The sequence below is a fragment of the Callionymus lyra genome, chromosome 1 (genome assembly GCF_982586985.1).
Source record: "Callionymus lyra chromosome 1, fCalLyr1.hap1.1, whole genome shotgun sequence".
In the NCBI taxonomy this organism is placed as follows: Eukaryota; Metazoa; Chordata; class Actinopteri; order Syngnathiformes; family Callionymidae; genus Callionymus; species Callionymus lyra.
The window spans coordinates 51,593,762-51,621,722 of record NC_141818.1 but is presented as its reverse complement, the minus strand read 5'-3'; the positions used below and the strand labels follow the sequence as shown (position 1 = coordinate 51,621,722).

Below are 27,961 nucleotides of genomic sequence, written 5' to 3'. Positions count from 1 at the left end.
CAGGAACGCCATTGAAAGAGAATCTTTCATGAGATTTTTTGAAGAAAACATAACCTAGAGATGAATATCAGAAAGAAGTAGTGATGTGTTGATGAAGCTTCATGAAACAGTGTCATATTTTTCAAAGGTCAGTAGGTGGTGCCATCAGTTTAAAAATGAGCTTTTATTAGAACAGTTGTTCAAAACAAAGAAAAATAGTGCAGATACGCCATGTAGTGGACTCTGAAGATAATGACACTGTTTCATGAAGCTTCATCAACACATCACTACCATCTAGTGGACTCTGATGATAATGACACTGTTTCATGAAGCTTCATCAACACATCACTACCATCTAGTGGACTCTGAAGATAATGACACTTTTTCATGAAGCTTCATCAACACATCACTACCATCTAGTGGACTCTGAAGATAATGACACTGTTTCATGAAGCTTCATCAACACATCACTACCATCTAGTGGACTCTGAAGATAATGACACTGTTTCATGAAGCTTCAGCAACACATCACTTCCATCTAGTGGACTCTGAAGATAATGACACTGTTTCATGAAGCTTCATCAACACATCACTACCATCTAGTGGACTCTGAAGATAATGACACTGTTTCATGAAGCTTCATCAACACATCACTACCATCTAGTGGACTCTGAAGATAATGACACTGTTTCATGAAGCTTCATCAACACATCACTAGAGAGAGGAAGCGAGTGTTTTCTGAAACAACATTTTAAACTTGTCGAGGTTGTGTTGCAGAAAGTGATGATGTGGAGCTTCTGTCCACTGAGTCAGTCAAACTGAACATAATTTGAAAAGAATCTCAATAAAATTATTTATAAATCATAAATTGCTGCTTCTTTTATTTTCATCCCCTGGTGTTTGTCCCTGTTTTTGTTTAAGGACTTTAATTGAAAGCAACTACAAAAGAGAGATTGTTTGGAAACGCAAAACCACAACTTCCTTTTGAACGAAGCGGCAACTGATCAACAAACAAAAGTGCTGAGTTGGAAAAATGTGTCGCAGAGAAAGAAAAAAAAAAAAAGGTTGGAAAACGTTCAAAGACGTAATTGGAAGAACGCTGCTGCTTTTAAATTCTCCTCTTTGAAAAAACGACTTATCAACATACTTGTTTAATTATCTATTCTTCGGCTACTTTCACAAACGTTTCAACTTCAAATATCTTTGTACGGACCTGACACAAGTACAGTCTCAGAATCCATAAGATTAAAGATCTAGAAATGTTTCTTGATTGTTGAACTAATAACACTCAAAGATAGTTAGAAGAGATATTTTGGTAAAGGTTTATATTACTCGCTAGTGTCTTCATTCAAAATACTTTCTCACGTTCCCCACTTTTATTTGTCAATTAACTTTAATTCGTTCTTGTTTGTTTTTTAAAATATCAATTATCATTTTTGTGAAGATGCACCACAAATAATTGTGTACCACTTTGTTTCGGTTTACAGCGCTTGTTGCTGTGTCTCAGCAGCTGCAGGGCCTAAAAGCACAAGTTCCCCAGCAACAGGCGCCAGATTAAAATAGTTGATTCAAAAACAAAATGTTTGAAGATTTATTTCGGTATCAATTTGAAGCGTAACTCTAACATATTGATTGGTTTATAATATTAATGCTTAATATTCATAAGATTATTGAACATTTAATTTAATTTAATCTTATATTAAGGCTTCTTATCTTTAGACTTAGATTGTATTATCTTGTTAGTTCTCTTTATTTCTCTTGGTTCCTGTTCTTATTTTATTTTTATGAATAATTGCTGTATTGCTGTGGCTAATTGGAAAAAAAACAACAATATTAATAAAGTTCTACCTCAAGTTCAAGGGCCCTTAAAAACGGTCCCAATTAAAATGTGGCCCCTAGGTTGGCTGAAAATATCACTTCTATCCTTCAAAGCTTCTCTTTCACTCAAGCTGCTGCTTCGACGTCACAGTCGACACACATGCCGACCCGTCTGCACTCTCTTCTTCACCTGCTGTGATCTTCGCACCTCAGACACTTCTCACCTCTGCATAAAATAGTAAAAAACAGCTTCATCCATTTTTTTTTCATCCAACGCCATTTATCAGCCTGCGAACGGAGGTTCCTCTCGCTGCCCCCTCGACCCGTCGCAGACACCTGAAGCCTCTTACCAGAAGCTCATCTATGCATTTCCAGCCTTCACTCCACTGCGACTACTTTCTCTGGCTGCAGATGGAAGCGTATGGCAGCGTTTATCTTCAGATAAGCAGCCGAGGGAGGAGGAAACACGACCGTTTGGAACCAGAAGACACAGATTGCAGCACATACGAGAGCGACGCCGCTGACTCGGGTTTGACCCACAAAAAGAGAACTTTCCAGTTTATATTATCTGTAGATCTGTAGATCTTTGAGGACGTTCGAGAGCGACTCGAGTAAACAGCGTCGTAAAAAGTGAAGTTCCAGAGCAGAACACAAGAAGACACCTGGAGTAAACATATAAAAACCTGATTTAAAAAAAGACCAATAAGGACGTGACTCACAAAGATCAGAGAGTTCAAGCCATCGTTAAATTCATTAATGTGGAAAAGAAACTCAAAGGTTGCCGTGGGAAGAATTTGATGAACACCTGGAAGCTTGTTGTCTCTTAAAATGCTGATGATGCATATTATCACCAGTTACACATGTTTTTTACTTTAAAACCCACAACATGTGTTTTTTTATACACGCTGTGGTGCTTAAGCTCTCTTTAAAGTGTAACTTAATTGTGTTGTTGTGATGTGCGACTCTATTGTATCATCAGTGTGTGTGTGTTGTTGTGATGTGTGACTCTATTGTATCATCAGTGTGTGTGTGTGTTGTTGTGAAGTGTGACTCTATTGTATCATCAGTGTGTGTGTGTTGTTGTGATGTGTGACTCTATTGTATCATCAATGTGTGTGTGTTGTTGTGATGTGTGACTCTATTGTATCATCAGTGTGTGTGTTGTGATGTGTGACTCTATTGTATCATCAGTGTGTGTGTGTTGTTGTGATGTGTGACTCTATTGTATCATCAGTGTGTGTGTGTTGTTGTGATGTGTGACTCTATTGTATCATCAATGTGTGTGTGTTGTTGTGATGTGTGACTCTATTGTATCATCAGTGTGTGTGTTGTTGTGATGTGCGACTCTATTGTATCATCAGTGTGTATGTATGTGTTGTTGTGATGTGTGACTATTGTATCATCAGTGTGTATGTATGTGTTGCTGTGATGTGTGACTCTATTGTCATCAGTGTGTGTGTGTTGTTGTGATGTGTGACTCTATTGTATCATCAGTGTGTGTGTGTGTTGTTGTGAGGTGTGACTCTATTGTCATCAGTGTGTGTTTGTACAAAACTATTTTTTCATTTAAAATACATTTGAATAGTCGTTATTGAAAGATATGAGAAAATATTACTTGATCTTTATTTTTTAAGTATATCGCACAACTCTAGAGCCCAGAGACCCTCTTTTTGGAGAATGTTCGGCCAAAATTTGGAAGTATTTTTCAGCATCTCAAGAAATTGGGATATTTTCTGTTGGGAAATTGCAAATATGCATTAAACTTGGTTAGAAGTCTGTAAAAAAACACAGACTAACCCTAGAAAACTCCGCTCCAGTTAGTTTTCCCCTTGTTTTCGCACCTTGGATATTCCTTGCACTTTGTTCTCGTTTTCATGAAACGATCGTCTGCTGTGAACTGGAAATCAAATTTCCCGAAGGAGATCTCCAGAGGGATCAATAGAAGTCCATCCACTCCTGATGGGTCGGCCTTCCTCCGCTCTAAAAACTTCTGTCGGTACTTCAGCCACAACAGGAAATGGACGCAACCAAATGCAACTGCCGTCTCCGGCCCATTAATTGGTGGACACATCAGGACTAGTCAGGTCGCACTAGGAAGTTTGTTTAAGATGCTGCTGAGAAGCTCATCCATGCTTTTGTAACCTCCAGGCTGGACTATTGTAACTCTCTTCTGTCAGGATGTTCTAAAAAAGTCTCTCAGAACTCTTCAGCTCATTCAGAACTCTGCAGCTCGTGTCCTGACTAAGACTAAGAGGCGCGAACACATTTCCCCTGTACTGTCTTCCCTACATTGGCTTCCTGTAGAATTTAGAATACAATTTAAAATCCTTCTCCTAACCTATAAAGCCTAACATGGTCAAGCACCAACATACATTAAAGATTTAATCCAAAATGACCAACCCTCAAGGACCTTACGATCCTTAAACTCTGATCTATTAGTTATACCACAAATCTCTAAATGTAGATTTGGAGCCAGGGCCTTCAGTTTTCAAGCCCCTCTGCTGTGGAACCAACTACCGGCTTCAGTCCGGAGGGCAGACACCCTCTCTATGTTTAAAAACAATCTTAAAACCTTACTTTTCGATAAAGCCTATAACTAACTTAACTGTTTATCTTTAGCTGCTATAACTAACTTAACTGTTTATCTTTAGCTGCTATAACTAACTTTACTGTTTATCTTTAGCTGCTATAACTAACTTAACTGTTTATCTTTAGCTGCTATAACTAACTTAACTGTTTATCTTTAGCTGCTATAACTAACTTAACTGTTTATCTTAGCTGCTATAGGCTGAGAATGCAGGAGGAGTTTTAGACACCGAACTCTGTATATCCTTCTTTTCTGCATTACATTCATCACCTGTGCAGTTTAAACACCTTTTTATTTCTCTCCCGGAGCCCCAGGGCTCCACCTCCAGAGCTGCTGCTGATCCAGGATCTTCACCACGTCATCAGATCCCGAGTTCTCTTCAGCACCTCCATGGACTCTCCTACACTCTCCTCTTTTTTTTTCTCACTATAATTTCCCTCACTCCTCTCCTTATCCATCTGTCTACCCCCCCATCCTTCCTCCCAGCCGGTCAAAGCAGGAGGCCGTCAACAATGAGTCTGGTTCCGCTCGAGGTTTCTGCTTCTAAAAGGAAGTTTTTCTACGCCATAGCTCACTGTACAGTGTTTCGCTTCTTGCTCTTTGTTGAATTGCTGGGATCTATTTTTCCTTAATCAACTATAGTCTTATTTCAACTGTATAGTGTCTTGAGATAACTTTGTTATGATAAGACACTTTAAATAAAATTGAATTGAATTGAAATTGAATTAAGAGCAGCTTTAAATAAATGGCTACAGAGTTTTATCGAGTCACTCCTGACTTAAAAATATTAAAGGATTTTTGATGAAATATATGAACTACATCTTAATTCCTCCACTACGTGACAATCTCACTGTTACACAGTTATTATTAGAGCCTTTCATTCTCAACTGTTAAGGCTTTTGTTGGCCACACGCTGCTGTTTTGTGGATTTCCCGAGAAACACGTGAACTTATCGTCAGAAATCATTCTGGAATTCAAGCAGTGAAAGCCTGGATCTCAGGAGCTTCGGCGAAGAAAGAGCTCAGAGATGTTGGTGCGCCACATGAGGGACCTTCTGAGCTCCAGACGGGGTCTTAAACGCTTGCAATAAGACCAGGACAAAGACTTCTTTCTTCCTTTGTGGCAAGAGATTGGGTTCACATGGCTCGCCCCACCGAGAGCACGACCACAGGGTCTCACAAGCTGCTGCAGGTACAGTAACACAACTCACACACACACACACACACACACACACACAGAAGGAAAAGGTCCCTCATACACTTCTATAGAAACAACTACTCAAGTATGATCGTCTTACTCAGAACATGGTTCTCAGTTTGTAGAGGTAGAACTCAGATTCACGTCTCTTTTGATCGATAGCCCACCCGTTGTAGCCTCTTTATTCATCTTTACCCCGAAATGTCCATAGTCATGTGATCCAGTAAGAAGGTCCTGAAGATGACCATGTGCAGAAAAAACATGTTGACCACTGACATATTTATATTCCTCAGAATACTGTACGATCTTACTTAAGATAAGTTTTAAATTAAAATCATCAGATATAAATTCCAAAAAGAAGCAATAATTAAAGATATAACAATTATATTTAGAAGTTTATTTTATCTTTTCATGCATTAAGATGACCTTAAAATAAGTTGTTCATTTCATTATTAATAGACGAGGCCCGGAAAACGATCTTAAGAATCAACAATTAACTTAAACTGGAACAAGTAAATAAAAGTTAAATATGAAAAATAAACCAATTTGTTTGTTTTTTCAATTGAGTTAATACTAGTCAAGTGTATTCAAAGGTTTTTAAGTGAATTAATAAAACAGAGAATGTTATTTAAATAAAGAGCCAGTTTTGTGATCACGTAGGAAGTTGAGTGGAACCAAAAAAAAGAAAAACTGAAGATATTGCACGAAAAATAACATAATTGTTCTTCAAATTAATTCAATACACTTCCATATGTAATTAACTTTTGAATGTAAAAAATATTTTCAAGTGTCATTATCTTCAGAGTCCACTTGATGGTAGTAATGTGTTGATGAAGCTTCATGAAACAGTGTCATTATCTTCAGAGTCCAATAGATGGTAGTGATGTGTTGATGAAGCTTCATGAAACAGTGTCATTATCTTCAGAGTCCACTAGATGGTAGTGATGTGTTGATGAAGCTTCATGAAACAGTGTCATTATCTTCAGAGTCCACTAGATGGTATTGATGTGTCGATGAAGCTTCATGAAACAGTGTCATTATCTTCAGAGTCCACTAGATGGTATTGATGTGTCGATGAAGCTTCATGAAACAGTGTCATTATCTTCAGAGTCCACTAGATGGTAGTGATGTGTCGATGAAGCTTCATGAAACAGTGTCATTATCTTCAGAGTCCACTAGATGGTAGTGATGTGTTGATGAAGCTTCATGAAACAGTGTCATTATCTTCAGAGTCCACTAGATGGTAGTGATGTGTCGATGAAGCTTCATGAAACAGTGTCATTATCTTCAGAGTCCACTAGATGGTAGTGATGTGTTGATGAAGCTTCATGAAACAGTGTCATTATCTTCAGAGTCCACTAGATGGTAGTGATGTGTTGATGAAGCTTCATGAAACAGTGTCATTATCTTCAGAGTCCACTAGATGGTAGTGATGTGTTGATGAAGCTTCATGAAACAGTGTCATTATCTTCAGAGTCCACTAGATGGTAGTGATGTGTTGATGAAGCTTCATGAAACAGTGTCATTATCTTCAGAGTCCACTAGATGGTAGTGATGTGTTGATGAAGCTTCATGAAACTGTGTCATTATCTTCAGAGTCCACTAGATGGTAGTGATGTGTTGATGAAGCTTCATGAAACAGTGTCATTATCTTCAGAGTCCACTAGATGGCGTCTCTGCACTATTTTCCAACTGTTCTAATGAAAGATAATTTCAAAACTAATGGCGCCACCTACTGACCTTTGAACAACTTGACACCTCGCAGGAAGCTTCATCAACACATCACAACAGTTAAATAGGAAAAATAAGAACCACTGACACTCACCGGTGGACCCCGTTTTCCCGATTTTCCTGGCAATCCTGGAAGTCCCTGAAGGCCCTAAAAAGAAAACATATTTTTAAAAATTTTGGAATCGAGATTTTGCCCCAGTTGAAAATAAATGTATTCTACGGTTAGATAATTTTATTCCTGGGAACGTCTCGTTAGAACCTCAGACATCTAAGCAACAGCTGCCAATATTATTTCGATCCAAGCGGAGCTGGACTGACTGAGTTCTTGGCAGCGACGGCAGAAGTGATTCCAGCACCAGCCGATCACATTAATTAGCAACATCAGACAGTTTTAGTCAAAAAGCTGGTGAGGTCAGCTCTCATGAGGGGTCAACCTGTGGACCTGGAGAATGTTGGAGATGTTAGGACGGTTCTTTCTGTTCCCATGACTCCTGCCTGCGACTCCTACACTTTAAAACCCAGATAAGGGGAGAGTCTCGGACGCACTCCAGGCCTTATTAGTCAGTGTTTGCTTTTCGCTGATCCCTTAGGATGACGTTAAACTGGTGAAAACATCAACATCTCAAAACCTTCCATCATTTAATAATGGCATTATTTTCACAGACTGACCTTGAAAACTAAAATAGCAAGAAAACGTTAGGTACAAAAATACATCTCACAATAACCATTTGGAGTTTGTTTTACTAAAAGAAGAAAAGAAAATTAAAATATTAATATGTGTTAAAGGGCAACTAATGGGGAACCACACTCTCCTGACTCAAATGTTTTAAATGTAGAAATCTTCCTTCTTCAAGACGCAGTTAGTTCCTCATCATGACCATGTTTTACACTTTATTACTTTATAAAGTTACTCTGAAATCAGGACGAACGAGAGGTTACGAGAGTCCATTATGATTTAATAATGGATTCACTCTTCCAGCTGTAATCGAGGCCCGCTTTGTTTATACAAGGAGTCCCTTGGAGGTGGAGACTTCCGGATTGATGACAAGCAGTGACAAACCTCTGTTTGACCAATAACAGCAGAGTGTGTGTGGTCAACAAGAATCTCCAGAAGAACAAAGTGTTTTCAGTGGGCGGAGCTTAAGATCATTTTCTAATGTCAATGTTTCAATGAAAAGAGAGTTTTGTACAAACACACACTGATGATACAATAGAGTCACACATCACAACAACACACACTGATGATACAATAGAGTCTCACATCACAACAACACACACTGATGATACAATAGAGTCACACATCACAACAACACACACTGATGATACAAAAGAGTCACACATCACAACAACACACACTGATGATACAATAGAGTCACACATCACAACAACACACACGGATGATACAATAGAGTCTCACATCACAACAACACACACACACACACACACACACACACACACACACACACTGATGATACAGTAGAGTCGCACATCACAACAACAAAACACACACTGATGATACAATAGAGTCACACATCACAACACACACACACTCACACTGATGATACAGTAGAGTCAAACATCACAACATTACACATAGAGACTGATGATACAATAGAGTCACACATCACAACAACAGACACACACACTGATGATACAATAGAGTCACACATCACAACAACAGACACACACACTGATGATACAGTAGAGTCGCACATCCCAATAACACACACACACTGATGATACAATAGAGTCACACATCACAACAACAGACACACACACTGATGATACAATAGAGCCACACATCACAACAACAGACACACACACTGATGATACAGTAGAGTCGCACATCCCAATAACACACACACACTGATGATACAAGAGAGTCACACATCACAACAATGCACACATATTGATGAAACAATAGAGTCACACATCACAACAATGCACACATATTGATGAAACAATAGAGTCACACATCACAACAACACACACACCCACATACACACTTTAGTTGTCCTTCCTTGTCCCTAACATCTTTCAAACAGTACAAATAAATACGACGTAAATTACACATATTTTTTCTGTCTATCAAGTCCCTCAAGAACCAACAGTTGAGGGTCAAAGCTATAAACAATGACTTCCATCATGTTGCTAAACTAAATAAATGACTTGTTGATTCATTCAAAGATCTGACGTGAAAAGAGACGTCAGCAGGTGATGATAATCAGCAGCGGACCATCATATCTGTTCCACACTTCCTGTCGAGGCGCTCGTCTGCGCTGCTGAATCAACGGAAGCTAAACAACGTCACGTGAAGACGGACCACATACGATCCACTGCTCGAACACCAGAATCCAGTTAGGAGGTTCCAACAAACCCTCCAGAAGTTACATTGCGGTCGAACCAGAGTCTCTCTCAAGGAAAAGACTTTGAGGGTGAGCAGCCTTGTGGTTTCTCTCGCTGCCAGAGCAGGAAGGATTGACTTAAAGCCCTCGTTCTGCTCGTACAGTTCCTGATGCTGGAAGACAGCGTTTCTACAAACAGTGGAAATAACAAGCAGTTTAACTACCGACAGCTTTTTTCAATGTTAAGTTGGAAAAACATGATGTTTAGTAGTAACGCAACAAGGACTGTTGTGTTTTGAAAATATATTTCCAAACCAACAACCGGTCAATTTTTGTCAAATCTTTGGTGTTTGTCCAAATTACAAAGGTTGTACACGGTCGAACCATTTCTAAAGAAGGTTAAACCATTTATTTAAATCTCATGCTGCGAACATCAGCAATTCAAACTCAAAATGTCATGATGGGAATAAAAAGTTTAAACAAATTAAAGTAGAGCTTCTAGACTTCAGTGCCAGTCAAAACCAATATAAATATTTATATTTCCAAAAACAACAAGAAGTGACACAAACACAACTTAAATCAACTTCCTCGAGAATTTCCAAAGTTTCACAAAGATATTTTTCAGTTTTTCTTACAAAATCAGATTAAATAAAAAAATGTTTAAATGTATAACATTATTTAATGTCAAATCTGAGCATTTTCTACAAAACTCTCCTGTTTCAAGGTTTTAAATCCAACCATTCTTTGATAAATGTCATTTTTACCTTCAACAATGTAGTTTTTTGATCGTCTGCACACAATATTGATTTGCAAAATTGCTTGAAAAGTTATGAATTATGAATAATTTAAAAGTAGTTTTACGGTTGAAGTACATTTTAAATTATATATATTTTAAACAATTGCATCGATACTTTTTTGTTGATTATCAAGATACTAAATGTTCTTTCACCAAATGATTATTTTTCTCTACTTTCATTTAATCCATCGTTTGGCTCTGATCTGATTGACGCTAATAAAAGTCAAATTAAACGTCACATACTAGGATTCATGATCAAAACACTAACAATATGACATAAGAGAAGTCAGTGGAGTCTCACTGCAGCTCTCTAGACAAAGATTCATCCTTCAAAAGGTTTCTGGATCCAGATGGTTATCCGCTAAAACCCGTTCCTCATATGATCGCTTCCTGATGATGCGATCAAAGTGCGCTCGTCTGTTTGTCGTTCAGTATCGGGTCCACAAACAACAATAACCTTCTGGGCAGCGGTAGTTGAGCCGACCACCGTCTTGCGACGTGAAGCGCCTTGAGATTCTCGTCTGAGTTGAATTTGCGTCGTGTAAACATCGTCAGCCCGTCCGGAGGAGGATCACTTATATCAGTTACTCGGGGAAGTTTGTCGTCTTCAATGCAAATGTTTACAGATGTTCCGACTTCCTTTCGTTCGACGTGAATCCGTGAAATAGATGTTGGCTCGAGGACAGACACTCAAAGAACATCTGAAGAAACTTTCAAGCAAATAAATCCCCCCCACATCAAGATGAAGATGCACTCACCGGTGGTCCTGGCTCTCCCTTGAGTCCCGGGGGTCCGGCGAGCAGCGAGAACCGCGTCGGCTCCAGGTCGTACGTTTGCGGTCCATCTGTAGCAGCTGGTGTGACCACGATGAAAGAAGGGACTTCCTGTTTACTGATCGCCTTCCAATCCGGTTCCTCTGAAGCTGCTGTGGTCCACGTCTTTGTCTTGACGTGGTCGGAGTTCAAAGGAATCTCGGGGGTCGTCGGAAACGTGGGTCGATGGGTTCGGCTCCTGGAAGACGCATCGAGCCCAGTCACGTTTCTCAGAGGCGTTCTGGAGGTGCGGCTGATCCGGAGGGAAGAAGTGATGGTCGCAGTGGCCAGTTTCAACGGACCTTCAATCCCTGCGTGAACGGATGAAGTCACTGCGGCGTATTTGGGAGTTTGGTTGAAGGAAGTTCTCTTCTGTAGAACCTCACGGTTGGCTTCCGTGTTGCTTAAACTCATGACATCGACAGAATCTCTCTGTGGATTGTCTGGAGAGTCAGGGCTGAGATCCGGTGGAAGCAGTGGCGGCAGCGGAGGAAACACGGGCCGATGACTGTCGGCTTCTCTGCACTGCTTCTTGATGTAGCTGCAATAGTTATGAGCTGCCTGAGCCGAAGGATAAATGTCCAGCTGACAGATCGCGCCTTCGAACGGCACCGAATTCTGGCTCATCTTCCCCAACAGGAACGATCCTCCCGCGTCCAGAACCTCCTCCTCCTGCGAGTGCAACTGGGCTTCGACCCTCTTGTCTCCACACGACGTGTACAAGGTCAACCGATGACCTCGGACGTCAAAGGCGAGATGATGCCAGCGGCCGTCGTGAAGGTCGTAGTCGAAGGTAACCGAGTTCTTCTGGCCCACGTGGACCGAGATCTTCCCCGAGGAGAGCTGCACGCCGAGCTGCAGCTTCCTCTTCCGGGACAGCACGGAGAAGAGGAAGGCGCTGTTGACGCGATGGACCAGCAGGCCGAGGATCACCGAGAAGCTGGAGGAGTTGAAGGTCGCCGGGAGGACGGCGTGCAGAGGAGCCTGGACCCGAGCCGTGGGGGTGAGGATGACTCCGGACTTGATGGGGATGACGCCGACCGGGACGTGGGCCGGCACCGAGGACGAGCCGCCGACCCGTCGTCCGGAGAGGCCGAGCTGCTGCAGGACGTCCACATCTGGAGAGAAAGAAAATTTTCAGTTCAATCCAGTGAAAATACTTGAATCAAAACCAGCATCTTCTTCAATAATATTCACAATATTAGACACATTTGTCACAAATTTGTATGTAATACAGGTGTCATTTATAAATTAAACTTATTTTAATTGTTATTTTAATCCACTGTAACAACAAGATGATCTCTAAAAATCATCTACTGAGAAATATCCTCAATTTCAAATATAGGTTTGTTATTAAATTAAAACTTATTTGAAATTACGTAAATATATTCACCTAAATAAGATACACATCCCTATATTTTTCATTTATTTGTGCATTTGTGTGACCCTGGTGTCATTTTAAATAGAAGATAATGAGAAATGTATTTTTATTACACGGTAATAACAAGATTCTCTCCAAAAGAATGTCCTGGAAAATGTCTTTCAGTTTCAAATTAGGTTTTTTTTATTTAATTGAATCTTTAATTTACAAAACATATGCAATATATATGCGTCTTAGACATTAATCTTTACACATTTCATTTTTTCTTATATTTACATTTTTTTGACTCAAGTGACAAAAATTACGTGTTTTTACCATCATGTGATGCCAAAATAAAATAAGACATTAAATATATACTAGCAGCTAGGAGTTTTTATTTCAACAAAATATTATAACCCTGTAACGACAACACGCTCCTCAAATCAGCATCAAATGGCCTTAATTTGAAAACAGGTTTTTTTTATTAAACTTACATTTATATATATAGAAAAACCATGTTTTTTAAATTATTTAGATTTTTTTCTACCTTTTGTGTAAAGTTTATTAACAATGACTTGGGAATATACTGTATAAAGTGACGTTTTTGGATTTTTGTAAAGGATAAACTTGAAATTATTACTGGACCACAATGCACTGCAACACTTGACGGTTAGTTAATATTATGGATTAATAATTTTAAAATAGTTTTAAAAACATTACATTTAAATGTAAACTAATCTTGACATGAAAAAGTTAAGTTTAGTGTTTAATCAGTTTATGCTTTACATAAAAAATGTGTCTCCTATGAAACGTTGAATCAACAGTGATCGTGACCTTCAGTAAAGTTCACTTCAGTAAAGTTCACTTCAGTAAAGTTCACTCTTCTGTAAAACAAACTCAAAGTATCATCGTACAATCCTGTGAATGATTGGATTCATTTTAATACTGAAGAAATGTACATTAGAAAGGCTGGTTTAGAGAAGTGTTTTCTCTTAGAACAGTCTTGAGAAATGGACGTTCCCTGGAGACGCAGGTGAGAACATTTAAAAACCCTCGGAGCTGATGGAGGTCTGTCAAGAAATCATCGTCTCATCATGAAACGACTCTTTCAAACGCTACTGTGGTGAGGAAATGACTGTTGCACAGTTAAACGTTTGCTTTACGATTCCAAGATCTTAATTAGATCCAAACGTTTAATTACAACCAGATTCGAGCTCAGAAACACACTGAGCGCAGATTCTCTCGTGATTCAAGAAGTATTTTTAAACTAATAAAGTCACCAAAAATGTCTTCTCAAAATCAGTCTTTTTTTTTTTATTGATTAATTAATCCATTCGATTTTATTATTTGACTTCCTGTTTCTAGAGTTGCTAATGTTTTTGTTTCATGGAAGAAAATTTGAAAAATCTCTAATTTGATCTCCAAGTCTTTGGTGCATTTTTCTTTTTTCTCTCATTCCTTTTCATCCGACCTTTTCTGGTGTTTTGTTTTTGTTTTTGTTTTTTTAATGGGCGGAGCTTATCACAAAGTAGGCAGCCCATTGGTTGATGTACCAACTAGTGATGGAGCTGGTCCAATCAGCTTATATCAGGACTTATAATAAATCACAGAAACTGTCAAAAATATGGCTGTACGATATATCGAAAAAATATCAATATAGCGATATTGGCACGTGTGATATGCATATGGAAAACGTGTGATCATTTATAATTATTTATTGTATAAATCAAGCATTTCTTAAATGTGCACTTCGACCAATCAGTGTCACGTTGTGTAAAGTTGTCAATTTGTACTTCTATGTCTCGTTGTTGTTTACGTCTCCGTCCGTCTGTGAACTGTGTGGTGCAGCTTGTTAGGGTCGGTTGCTATGGCGACGTGTTTTGCTGGCGCGCTCACTTAGCTCAGTATATACATGTTTTTATCTTCTTCCAAGATCGCGGAACTTCCAAAAAAGTGAAAACCTGTCCGTCTTCGCCGTATGCTAACGAGCTAAGTTGTTAGCGTCATTTATAAAGTGTTATGTGTGCGTGTACAAGGAGGTGGATTTATTATTGATTTGGTGATATCACCACGCGCCGGCGGCTCCTCTCTGATGTCGCTCAGACTTGCATCGGTTTCCGACTGCGCGTGCAGAGCTACATTTTTAGGTGAAAGAAAAAATATCACATTAATATCGATATCGCAATTCAAGACACCAATATTGAATATCGCAGTTATTTCCAATATCCTGCAGCCCTCGTCAAAAATGACCTTCAAACAGACGAACAAATCAAGAAGTCAAGAGTTCAACTTCATTATTTGCAGAGATATTCACTTTCAAAAAGACGTTAATCATCTTTTCTTCCTTCTTATCTTTTCTACGAACGATTTTTCAGCAGCAGTTTCATCTAACTGTGTAATTGTGTTGTCGAACAGAGGAACTATTATTTCATGTCGAGCTCACACAATGTTGTGTGTTAATCCTCTCAGTGTGTGTGTGCGAACGGAAAGATTATAAACAGATCTTGCGTACAAACACGTTTCCACGGCGACACAAAACAAATGTAGAAAATTAATCTCAGATCAGAAGAATGTGAGTGTGTGTGTGTGTGTGTGTGTGTGTGTGTGTGTGTGTGTGTGTGTTATATCTTCCATCTTTATACGTTTGTATGCATTAATGGTATTTATTTGATTGTATTTATTTATTTGATCATTTTTATAGATGTTTGTTAGAAAGGATGCATTTTTACTTCAGGACGAGATCATTTCTCCTCCGTGGATCAATAAAGTATCTAATAAAACCTAAACCTTAGAAAGAGAAAAATGTTAAAATAATCACATTTTCTCTGAGATGTATTTTTTAAACGTTAACAAAAAACAAACAAAAAAAAAACGAATATTACTGTAAATACAAATCTGTCAACTAAAGCCTGTAAGATAGTTAAATTTAATTAAATAAAAAATGTATAACGTCATTGGTTACGTTGAAAATATGAATATATTTATGTATATCATTTGTGATCAATAACCAGGAAACATATTTTGCCAGTGACATGAACAGAGATCCTCAAACAATCCGACGAAAAGTAGAAAAAGATTTCATGAAACAACTGAAATATAAATGTATTGTCTGAACTTAAAACCATGAGTTTATTTTGAGTCATAAACCAGAAACATTTGAGTCTTAAAGTAAAATATAATTTAGGTGAGAAAAGCTTCGCTTGGATCTAAAGTTCCTCTGAAACATGGACGATGATCTCATCCGTTACTTCGACTCTCGCTGGAGAAACTTGTCAAATACGATGTTTGAAACTGTCAAACTCAAGGACCCTCAGAGTCCAGCTCTGGCATCAGGATGACCAGGTAAATGCAAACACAGGAAATGAGTCGTGACAGCGGCCGGCGTTCCTTAAGTGACCTGTCAATCAAAAGGAAGTGGTGCTTTGATTATGACCCCCGTGATTTATAGTCCATCTTCGTTCTTGCGTTCGTCTGATATTTTACAAGCTGGTGAACAAGTGTGAGCGGAAACACTTGGCGTTGCCTTGGAAAAATAAACATAAAATTACACTTATTTATTATGTATTAAATCTGCTCTAAAGTTGGACTTATTAGAATTTTCTGTGAGAGTCTTCTGCCCCCCTGTTGCCCCCTAACAAGTCAATTATATATATAGAGCGCTTTTCTAGACCAGGGTCACAAAGCGCTTAAACAATCAAAATAATACCAAATAAAATATATACTTAAAAGATCAAGATAAGACCGAGACAAACACAGGAGTCTCAGAGGATCAAGGAAAAGCCTGCTCGAATAAAAGTGTCTTGAGATGTTTCTTGAAGGAGTCAGTAGATCATCAAACACAGAGATGGTTCCAAAGCTTAGGAGCAACAGTCTGGAAGGATTTCTCTTCTCTGGTCCTGAAGTTCAGGAACCATCAGTAGATTCTGATCCAGAGCCCAAGCTGGAGTGTAAGTCTGGATCAGATCACTGATGGAAGGTCTGACCATGAATAGATCTGAAAGTAAGAACCAGAATTTTAAAATGATCCTGAAAGAAACTGGCAGCCAGTGAAGAGTTTGAAGGAGAAATGTGAGTTCTTCTACTAGAGCGGCTCAGAATTCTGGCTGTAGCTTAATTGACATTAATCATCCTTGTTTGTTTTTTTTGTATCAAATACGATTTAGTAGAAATTGGAAGCATTTAGGTTTTATATGGGGGACGAATGCTCCTCCCATTATGCAACACTAACAGACTCAGGGACTCATTCATTCCTCGTGCTACTAGATTGTTTAACTCCGAGTTTGGGGGCAGAAGGTAAAAGATGATTCTATTCTATGTTAATCTTTGTATCATTTTTCTTTGATCTTTATCTTCAGATTGTGTCATCTTGCACTTTCTTTTTATTGCATTTGTTCTTTTTTATGAATCTATTGTCTGTTGCTGTATCTGTCAATCAATGTTGTATTAAATATCGTTTAAATGTTATAGTTATTGACCCAATTGACAAAGAGTGAAAATGACAAAAATACATTTAAAGTGAATTTTTGGAAACATTATTTGGGACCAATGTTCATTTTTGGATCCATTTCTTTCCAAATTAAATTAAAACAACGACACTAGCGTTGAAGTCTTGCCGCCCATCTCGTCCAAACGTACACATTTATCGGGAGAAAGACATAAACGGCGTCTCAGTGAATCTCCTGCTGCTTGTGCACAAACACCAGTGAATCAACCCCCAAGTGTTCTCCTGCTCTCAGCAAAAATAGCAAACAACTGTGTTTCTCCGAGCCGGCGCCTCCTCCAGAGCTCATGTGGAACAAATGACGGAGCTTAGACAAGTCCATCATGAACAGGAAGAGGTTATTCCGAGGGGAGTCTGCGCGTCAAACAAGTTTCACTTCGTGAGCAACGAGAAAAGTTAAGAGTCAGACTGTTGACGGTTTGGCCTCCAAACTCAGAGCAGATCCAGATACGATGACGCAACGATTGGGAATCATGATTTTAGAAGTTAACTCTGGTTTAATCGAGGGATAAAATACTATGAATCTAATTAAACATGAAAAAGTAACAAGAGAGTATTTAAATGCTGCGTTACGTGAGCAATAAACTTCAATACAACAATCCAAATATATAATTTAATTTATTTCTTATTTAATTTTCAAATTATTTTCTATTTTCTATTATTTATGTTTCATGAAGCTTCACCAACACATCACTACCATCTAGTGGACTCTGAAGCTAATGACACTGTTTCATGAAGCTTCATCAACACATCACTACCATCTAGTGGACTCTGAAGATAATGACACTGTTTCATGAAGCTTCATCAACACATCACTACCATCTAGTGGACTCTGAAGATAATGACACTGTTTCATGAAGCTTCATCAACACATTACTACCATCTAGTGGACTCTGAAGACAATGACACTGTTTCATGAAGCTTCATCGACACATCACTACCATCTAGTGGACTCTGAAGATAATGACACTGTTTCATGAAGCTTCATCAACACATCACTACCATCTAGTGGACTCTGAAGATAATGACACTGTTTCATGAAGCTTCATCAACACATCACTACCATCTAGTGGACTCTGAAGATAATGACACTGTTTCATGAAGCTTCATCAACACATCACTACCATCTAGTGGACTCTGAAGATAATGACACTGTTTCATGAAGCTTCATCAACACATCACTACTATCTAGTGGACTCTGAAGATAATGACACCGTTTCATGAAGCTTCATCAACACATTACTACCATCTAGTGGACTCTGAAGATAATGACATGGTTTCATGAAGCTTCATCAACACATCACTACCATCTAGTGGACTCTGAAGATAATGACACTGTTTCATGAAGCTTCATCAACACATCACTACCATCTAGTGGACTCTGAAGATAATGACACTGTTTCATGAAGCTTCATCAACACATTACTACCATCTAGTGGACTCTGAAGACAATGACACTGTTTCATGAAGCTTCATCGACACATCACTACCATCTAGTGGACTCTGAAGATAATGACACTGTTTCATGAAGCTTCATCAACACATCACTACCATCTAGTGGACTCTGAAGATAATGACACTGTTTCATGAAGCTTCATCAACACATCACTACCATCTAGTGGACTCTGAAGATAATGACACTGTTTCATGAAGCTTCATCAACACATTACTACCTCACCGATGTTATCAGCCACATGAACAGGATTGGAAACCACTGACTTGGAATAAGAAAATTGATGGATTCAAGTTGAAACTGGAAACAAAAAAAAAGTTTTTTCATCAGTACTGGACTCACCTTGAGCTTGTGTGAGCTCCACTGACCAGACGTACCAGATGATAATCCAGAAGATCAGCACTCTCCTGGAGGAGAAGAAAATCAGATTAAACACCTGTTTTTTTCCCAAAATGGAAAATGTAGCGTCAACGTATCCAAACCTTCTCATTGATTGTTATAACTGTGATCAAAAGTGCATTTGTTTGTCTGACCCATCAGTCACCTGGTTGTCGACACACACACACACACACACACACACATCTGCTTCCAGACAAGACGAATGTTTTTATCTCCGGCTCTGACAGAGGGAAGATCAGAACCAGGTGACTGATTCTCAGCCTGTCAACCCTGGTGAACACTTCATCGCTCCAGATCTAGGAATTCAGTCTTGATAGAGACAAGCGCAGCAGGTTCAGTGCATCAGTGTGTCGTTCATCCACGTCACTCCAGGAGATACAAGCAACAAACCAACACCATCGTTTTCCTTTTCTTTTTTCAGACACAGCATCTTTTTAACTTTGTTCACAAATGATGTATTAAACTTGTTTTATGGTTTGTATTTCAATTAGCAGCTAATGTAATTATGAAATGAGATCCTGGCGATGACTGAGGACGAGAGGATACAGTAAGTCCATCAGCTTTTAAAGCTGATGTTTGAACATATTTTGGTTTGAAAACAAATGAAAGCAGTTACGACTTCATCAAGATTCATGTGGTCTGTAAATACTACAACACCAGAGTCAAGTACTGGACAATACTACACATATATCCTTGTCACTACACTATCACAACACCAGAGTCAAGTACTGGACAATACTACACATATATCCTTGTTACTACACTATCACAACACCAGAGTCAAGTACTGGACAATACTACACATATATCCTTGTTACTACACTATCACAACACCAGAGTCAAGTACTGGACAATACTACACATATATCCTTGTTACTACACTATCACAACACCAGAGTCAAGTACTGGACATTACTACACATATATCCTTGTTACTACACTATCACAACACCAGAGTCAAGTACTGGACAATACTACACATATATACTTGTTACTTCACTATCACAACACCAGAGTCAAGTACTGGACATTACTACACATATATACTTGTCACTACACTATCAAAACACCAGAGTCAAGTACTGGACAATACTACACATATATCCTTGTTACTACACTATCACAACACCAGAGTCAAGTACTGGACAATACTACACATATATATTTGTTACTACAGTATCACAACACCAGAGACAAGTACTGGACAATACTACACATATATCCTTGTTACTACACTATCACAAAACCAGAGTCAAGTACTGGACAATACTACACATATATCCTTGTTACTACACTATCACAACACCAGAGTCAAGTACTGGACAATACTACACATATATCCTTGTTACTACACTATCACAACACCAGAGACAAGTACTGGACAATACTACACATATATCCTTGTTACTACACTATCACAACAACAGAGTCAAGTACTGGACAATACTACACATATATACTTGTTACTACACTATCACAACACCAGAGTCAAGTACTCGACAATACTACACATATATACTTGTTACTTCACTATCACAACACCAGAGTCAAGTACTGGACAATACTACACATATATCCTTGTTACTACACTATCACAACACCAGAGTCAAGTACTGGACAATACTACACAGATATATATCCTTGTTACTACACTATCACAACACCAGAGTCAAGTACTGGACATTACTACACATATATACTTGTTACTACACTATCACAACACCAGAGTCAAGTACTGGACAATACTACACATGTATCCTTGTTACTACACTATCACAACCCCAGAGTCAAGTACTGGACAATACTACACATATATACTTGTTACTACAGTATCACAACACCAGAGACAAGTACTGGACAATACTACACATATATCCTTGTTACTACACTGTCACAACACCAGAGTCAAGTACTGGACAATACTACACATATATACTTGTTACTACACTATCACAACACCAGAGTCAAGTACTCGACAATACTACACATATATACTTGTTACTACACTATCACAACACCAGAGTCAAGTACTGGACAATACTACACATATATCCTTGTTACTACACTATCACAAAACCAGAGTCAAGTACTGGACAATACTACACATATATCCTTGTTACTACACTATCACAACACCAGAGTCAAGTACTGGACAATACTACACATATATCCTTGTTACTACACTATCACAACACCAGAGTCAAGTACTGGACAATACTACACAGATATATATCCTTGTTACTACACTATCACAACACCAGAGTCAAGTACTGGACAATACTACACATATATACTTGTTACTACAGTATCACAACACCAGAGACAAGTACTGGACAATACTACACATATATCCTTGTTACTACACTGTCACAACACCAGAGTCAAGTACTGGACAATACTACACATATATACTTGTTACTACACTATCACAACACCAGAGTCAAGTACTCGACAATACTACACATATATACTTGTTACTACACTATCACAACACCAGAGTCAAGTACTGGACAATACTACACATATATCCTTGTTACTACACTATCACAAAACCAGAGTCAAGTACTGGACAATACTACACATATATCCTTGTTACTACACTATCACAACACCAGAGTCAAGTACTGGACAATACTACACATATATCCTTGTTACTACACTATCACAACACCAGAGTCAAGTACTGGACATTACTACACATATATACTTGTTACTACACTATCACAACACCAGAGTCAAGTACTGGACAATACTACACATATATCCTTGTCACTACACTATCACAACACCAGAGTCAAGTACTGAACAATACTACACATATATCCTTGTTACTACACTATCACAACACCAGAGTCAAGTACTGGACAATACTACACATATATACGTGTTACTACACTATCACAACACCAGAGTCAAGTACTGGACAATACTACACATATATCCTTGTTACTACACTATCACAACACCAGAGTCAAGTACTGGACAATACTACACATATATACTTGTTACTTCACTATCACAACACCAGAGTCAAGTACTGGACATTACTACACATATATACTTGTTACTACACTATCACAACACCAGAGTCAAGTACTGGACAATACTACACATATATCCTTGTTACTACACTATCACAACCCCAGAGTCAAGTACTGGACAATACTACACATATATACTTGTTACTACAGTATCACAACACCAGAGACAAGTACTGGACAATACTACACATATATCCTTGTTACTACACTATCACAAAACCAGAGTCAAGTACTGGACAATACTACACATATATACTTGTTACTACACTATCACAACACCAGAGTCAAGTACTCGACAATACTACACATATATACTTGTTACTACACTATCACAACACCAGAGTCAAGTACTGGACAATACTACACATATATCCTTGTTAGTACACTATCACAACCCCAGAGTCAAGTACTGGACAATACTACACATATATACTTGTTACTACAGTATCACAACACCAGAGACAAGTACTGGACAATACTACACATATATCCTTGTTACTACACTATCACAACACCAGAGTCAAGTACTCCACAATACTACAGTATACTACAGTTTCACTATATATCGTGATACATAACACCGTCTTGACGATACACACATGATTATCTTTGTCGTAACCAAAGACAAAATCCATGTGGTTAATGAAAGGAGGAAGAGTCAGGAAGTAGAGGATCAGTATTTGGTGTCAATCATGCAGAGATTAAAGAAGATGAAGAAGAAAGTTCAGCCAGGGTGGAACAAGGGGAAGCTTTATAGTCAGGGAGTTCAATCGTTGTTTTTTTTGGTTTGATCATATTAGGGGTGTTAGAAAAAAATATATATTTATTTGTATTTTTCATGTAACTATCAATATTGAACAGCACTGTGTTCTTTTTGAAATTGTTATTTTGTTCTCCACTAGATTGAAGAAGCACCAAAGCACAGCCAAGGCTAGTCAAAGTCAGGTCAAAGAAACATTTAACAAACGAGCAACAACGAGTTCAATTATTAATCGTATGAACAAAGAACCAAAGTTAACTCACGAACAGACAGAATAAACCAAAGTCACAGCGAAGGAGACAAAGGACGACTGTTTACACAGAGCAGCAGCAAACATGACTACAGTCAGCAACTTGTTTATATCAGGTGTGAGGCAGGTGAGGTGATCAGGATTGGTGCAGGTGAAGATTGACCAATCACAGAGCAGGCAGAGGTGGGAGTAAACAGAACCCACAGGAGCCAATCAAAAACAAGCACTGGAACACACCTATTTGCATACAAATGTCACTGAAAACAGGGCAACAGGATATAACAGCCGCTGTGACGATAATCTTTCATTTTTATCAAAGTTCTCTTATGGTTTATGTTTCGATAAAGTGTTTATCACATCATTTGATGTTTTATTCAGAATCCTGTTTTAAATTTTTGTGCTGCACGTCCTCCGCAGATACACAATGAAATCCTGTGAGATTCTGGCGATGACTGAGGACAAGAGGATGCAATGACTCCAGCAGCCTTTAAATCTGATGTTTTGGACATATTTTGGTTTCAGTTCTATTTATTAAACCAAAAGAGAACAATCACAAGATGGCACTAAAATCTTTACAAAATAAGTGCATCGAGAAACGTGTATATCAAATTAATATATCTTATTGTGAGCAGAATATATCGTAATGTATTGTATTGTAAGAAGAATATATCATAACGTATTGTATTTTGAGCAGAATATATGGTAATGTATTTTATTGTGAGCAGAATGTATTGTAACGTATTGTATTGTGAGCAGAATATATCGTAATGTATTGTATAGTAAGAAGAATATATCGTAATGTATTGTTTTCTGAGCAGAATATATCAGAATGTATTGTATTGTAAGAAGAATATATCGTAATGTATTGTTTTCTGAGCAGAATATATCGTAATGTATTATATCGTGAGCAGAATATATCGTGACGTATTGTATCATAAACTGAATCTATCGCAACGTATTGTATCATGCGAAGAATATATCGTAATGTATAGTATCGTAAGAAGAATATATCGTAATGTATTGTTTTCTGAGCAGAATATATCGTAATGTATTATATTGTGAGCAGAATATATCGTAATGTATTATATTTTGAGCAGAATATATCGTAATGTATTGTATCGTGAGCAGAATATATCATAATGTATTGTATCGTGAGCAGAATATATCATAATGTATTGTATCGTGAGCAGAATATATCGTAATGTATTATATTGTGAGCAGAATATATCGTGACGTATTGTATCATAAACTGAATCTATCGCAACGTATTGTATCATGCGAAGAATATATCGTAATGTATTGTATCGTGAAAATAATTTATCATAACGTATTGTATGATAAGCAGAATATATCGTATTGTATTGTATCGTGAGCAGAATATATTGTATCGAATCCTCTCATGAGATTAATGTATCGCAGCAGTCCTAGACCTTAGATTTATGCTGTTTTTTAAAATGTCGTGTGAAATGCGCCCCTTGGCAGAGGTTTGTCCTGTCTCAGTGCTTTTCAAACTTTCTAAAAGACAATGTTCTGTTTCTTAATTTCTTTTGTTCGTAATTCCAAAGTTTGTAAACGTTCTACTTACAATATTCAATCCTGAGCTAAGACAGTAGATGTCATTCAGAATCATCAAATCTAAAACAAATCCATAACAAGCTGTGGTTTAAAGTCGTGGAAAAAGTTCCTGAGACGAAAACAGCTTCAGTCCAAGTTAAACTTTGCACCGCAGAGAACATTAGGATCCAAACATATTGTAATAACAAGTGTCATAACATGCCAGTAACAGTTTTCTAACCTTCTTCTACCATCGCTGCACAGGAGGTCCAGAGTGAGACGTCCTGACCCTCCTGTCAGTGACATGTGGTCCATGTTACAGACGTGAAGCTGCTCTCGTCACAGGTGGACGTCTGTTATCAGCATCTGTCAGACGCTCACACAGGTCAAGCTTTGGCAGACGCTGTTCCACGGACTCGTGTTTGCATCGAGCAGCACGACACAATGTCATGAAAGCTACTCCACAAGTCTATTAGTGGTTTCTACAGTGGGCTGTTGAAATGTACCGGTGCACCGCTGACAGCTGCTCGTAACTACCCTGCACTTAAGTGTCTCTGCGGAGACCACAGCCATCAAGGACATTCAAATAAAACATTTTGTCAAACACACTGGCTGTGTTTTGGAAGAATCTCGCGATAAGACTCGTATCAAGATACAGGGTCAACTAATTTGATATATAGTGATAGTGTAGTAACACGTATATATGTGTAGTATTGTCTAGTACTTGATTCTGGTGTTGTGATAGTGTAGTAACAAATATATGTGTGTAGTATTGTCTAGTACTTGATTCTGGTGTTGTGATAGTGTAGTAACAAATATATATGTGTAGTACTGTCTAGTACTTGATTCTGGTGTTGTGATAGTGTAGTAACAAATATATATGTGTAGTACTGTCTAGTACTTGATTCTGGTGTTGTGATAGTGTAGTAACAAATATATATGTGTAGTACTGTCTAGTACTTGACTCTGGTGTTGTGATAGTGTAGTAACAAGTATATATGTGTAGTATTGTCCAGTACTAGACTCTGGTGTTGTGATAGTGTAGTAACAAGTATATATGTGTAGTATTGTCCAGTACTTGACTCTGGTGTTGTGATAGTGTAGTAACAAGTATATATGTGTAGTATTGTCCAGTACTTGACTCTGGTGTTGTGATAGTGTAGTAACAAGTATAAATGTGTATTATTGTCCAGTACTTGACTCTGGTGTTGTGATAGTGTAGTAACAAATATATGTGTAGTATTGTCCAGTACTTGACTCTGGTGTTGTGATAGTGTAGTAACAAGTATATATGTGTAGTATTGTCCAGTACTAGACTCTGGTGTTGTGATAGTGTAGTAACAAGTATATATGTGTAGTATTGTCCAGTACTTGACTCTGGTGTTGTGATAGTGTAGTAACAAGTATATATGTGTAGTATTGTCCAGTACTTGACTCTGGTGTTGTGATAGTGTAGTAACAAGTATATATGTGTATTATTGTCCAGTACTTGACTCTGGTGTTGTGATAGTGTAGTAACAAGTATATATGTGTAGTATTGTCCAGTACTTGATTCTGGTGTTGTGATAGTGTAGTAACAAATATATATGTGTAGTACTGTCTAGTACTTGATTCTGGTGTTGTGATAGTGTAGTAACAAATATATATGTGTAGTACTGTCTAGTACTTGATTCTGGTGTTGTGATAGTGTAATAACAAATATATATGTGTAGTACTGTCTAGTACTTGACTCTGGTGTTGTGATAGTCTAGTAACAAGTATATATGTGTAGTATTGTCCAGTACTAGACTCTGGTGTTGTGATAGTGTAGTAACAAGTATATATGTGTAGTATTGTCCAGTACTTGACTCTGGTGTTGTGATAGTGTAGTAACAAGTATATATGTGTAGTATTGTCCAGTACTTGACTCTGGTGTTGTGATAGTGTAGTAACAAGTATATATGTGTATTATTGTCCAGTACTTGACTCTGGTGTTGTGATAGTGTAGTAACAAGTATATATGTGTAGTATTGTCCAGTACTTGACTCTGGTGTTGTGATAGTGTAGTAACAAGTATATATGTGTAGTATTGTCCAGTACTAGACTCTGGTGTTGTGATAGTGTAGTAACAAGTATATATGTGTAGTATTGTCCAGTACTTGACTCTGGTGTTGTGATAGTGTAGTAACAAGTATATATGTGTAGTATTGTCCAGTACTTGACTCTGGTGTTGTGATAGTGTAGTAACAAGTATATATGTGTAGTATTGTCCAGTACTTGACTCTGGTGTTGTGATAGTGTAGTAACAAGTATATATGTGTAGTATTGTCCAGTACTTGACTCTGGTGTTGTGATAGTGTAGTAACAAGGATATATGTGTAGTATTGTCGAGTACTTGACTCTGGTGTTGTGATAGTGTAGTAACAAGTATATATGTGTAGTATTGTCCAGTACTTGACTCTGGATTTGTGATAGTGTAGTAACAAGGATATATGTGTAGTATTGTCGAGTACTTGACCTAAATATGTCCAAACATCAGCTTTAAAAGTTGCTGTACTCATTGTATCCTCTCGTCCTCAGTCATCGGTGGGATCTCAATTCATGCTTTATTTGCCATCTAGAGGCCGTCATTTTATTTTTTTCAACACAAAATCAACATTCCCCAGTATAATAATTTCATGTTAATTTTAAATAATAATAAAAAAGTTAATACAAATATGTTATTGAAATAAAACCCATAAAAAAGAATAATAAACTATATAAACTATGATTTGAAAGCAAAAAATGTAATTAATGCTGCGCCATTGAATACAGTATTAAAAGCAAATTAGTTCATAAAAATTGTGATTTTTAAATGTATGAATATTTTAAATGTATAGCTAAAGATGCTCTGGTGTACTGACCAAGAAAGAAATCAGTTCAAGTCCCTCCTGAATACTTGGTCCTGAAAGATTGAGACTCCCATTTTTTTATTAGAGTAATTAATTAAAATTCTACCGGAAATAAATAAATATATAAATTACTATGCTTCTTGCTCAGCAGTTTTTTGTGTTTAATATGTCACTTCCCACTGAGCAGGAAATTAAAGAATCTTCTGTTGCTTCCATGTGGTCAGTGAGTGGCTTTGATCCGAGTTGTTTATCATTTTTAACACACAACAGGAAGTCGAACATCTGCTTATTGGCCTCTGCTGTCGCACACCTGCTGGGCAACAAACAAACAAAGTATAGTTTGTATTGATTTTTCAAGGCATTTTAAAAGTTTAAATCTACTTCATTTGATTTTTACATTCTTTTAAAATCCCTGTTTTCGACTATTTTACTACAATTACCTTGTTTGTTTTCTTAAATAGTACATTTCCTTTTTTTATTAACTGGAACAGATTGACTGGGTAGAAAG

At 37.8% G+C, this 27,961-nt stretch overlaps 1 protein-coding gene across 3 annotated transcripts in view; it reads right to left on the bottom strand.

The window, feature by feature from the left end:
• LOC148090092 (uncharacterized) overlaps window positions 1-27,961 on the bottom strand; it is a 99,253-nt gene that overhangs the window by 68,697 nt on the left and 2,595 nt on the right. For all 3 annotated transcript variants that reach the window (XM_087812153.1, XM_087812162.1, XM_087812171.1), the window contains exons 2-4: window positions 18,922-18,986; window positions 11,212-12,383; window positions 7,407-7,460 (exon numbers count right to left, since the gene is read on the bottom strand). In XM_087812153.1, the coding sequence (XP_087668279.1) occupies window positions 7,407-7,460; window positions 11,212-12,383; window positions 18,922-18,986 (1,291 nt within the window). The remainder of the gene's footprint in view (window positions 1-7,406; window positions 7,461-11,211; window positions 12,384-18,921; window positions 18,987-27,961) is intronic.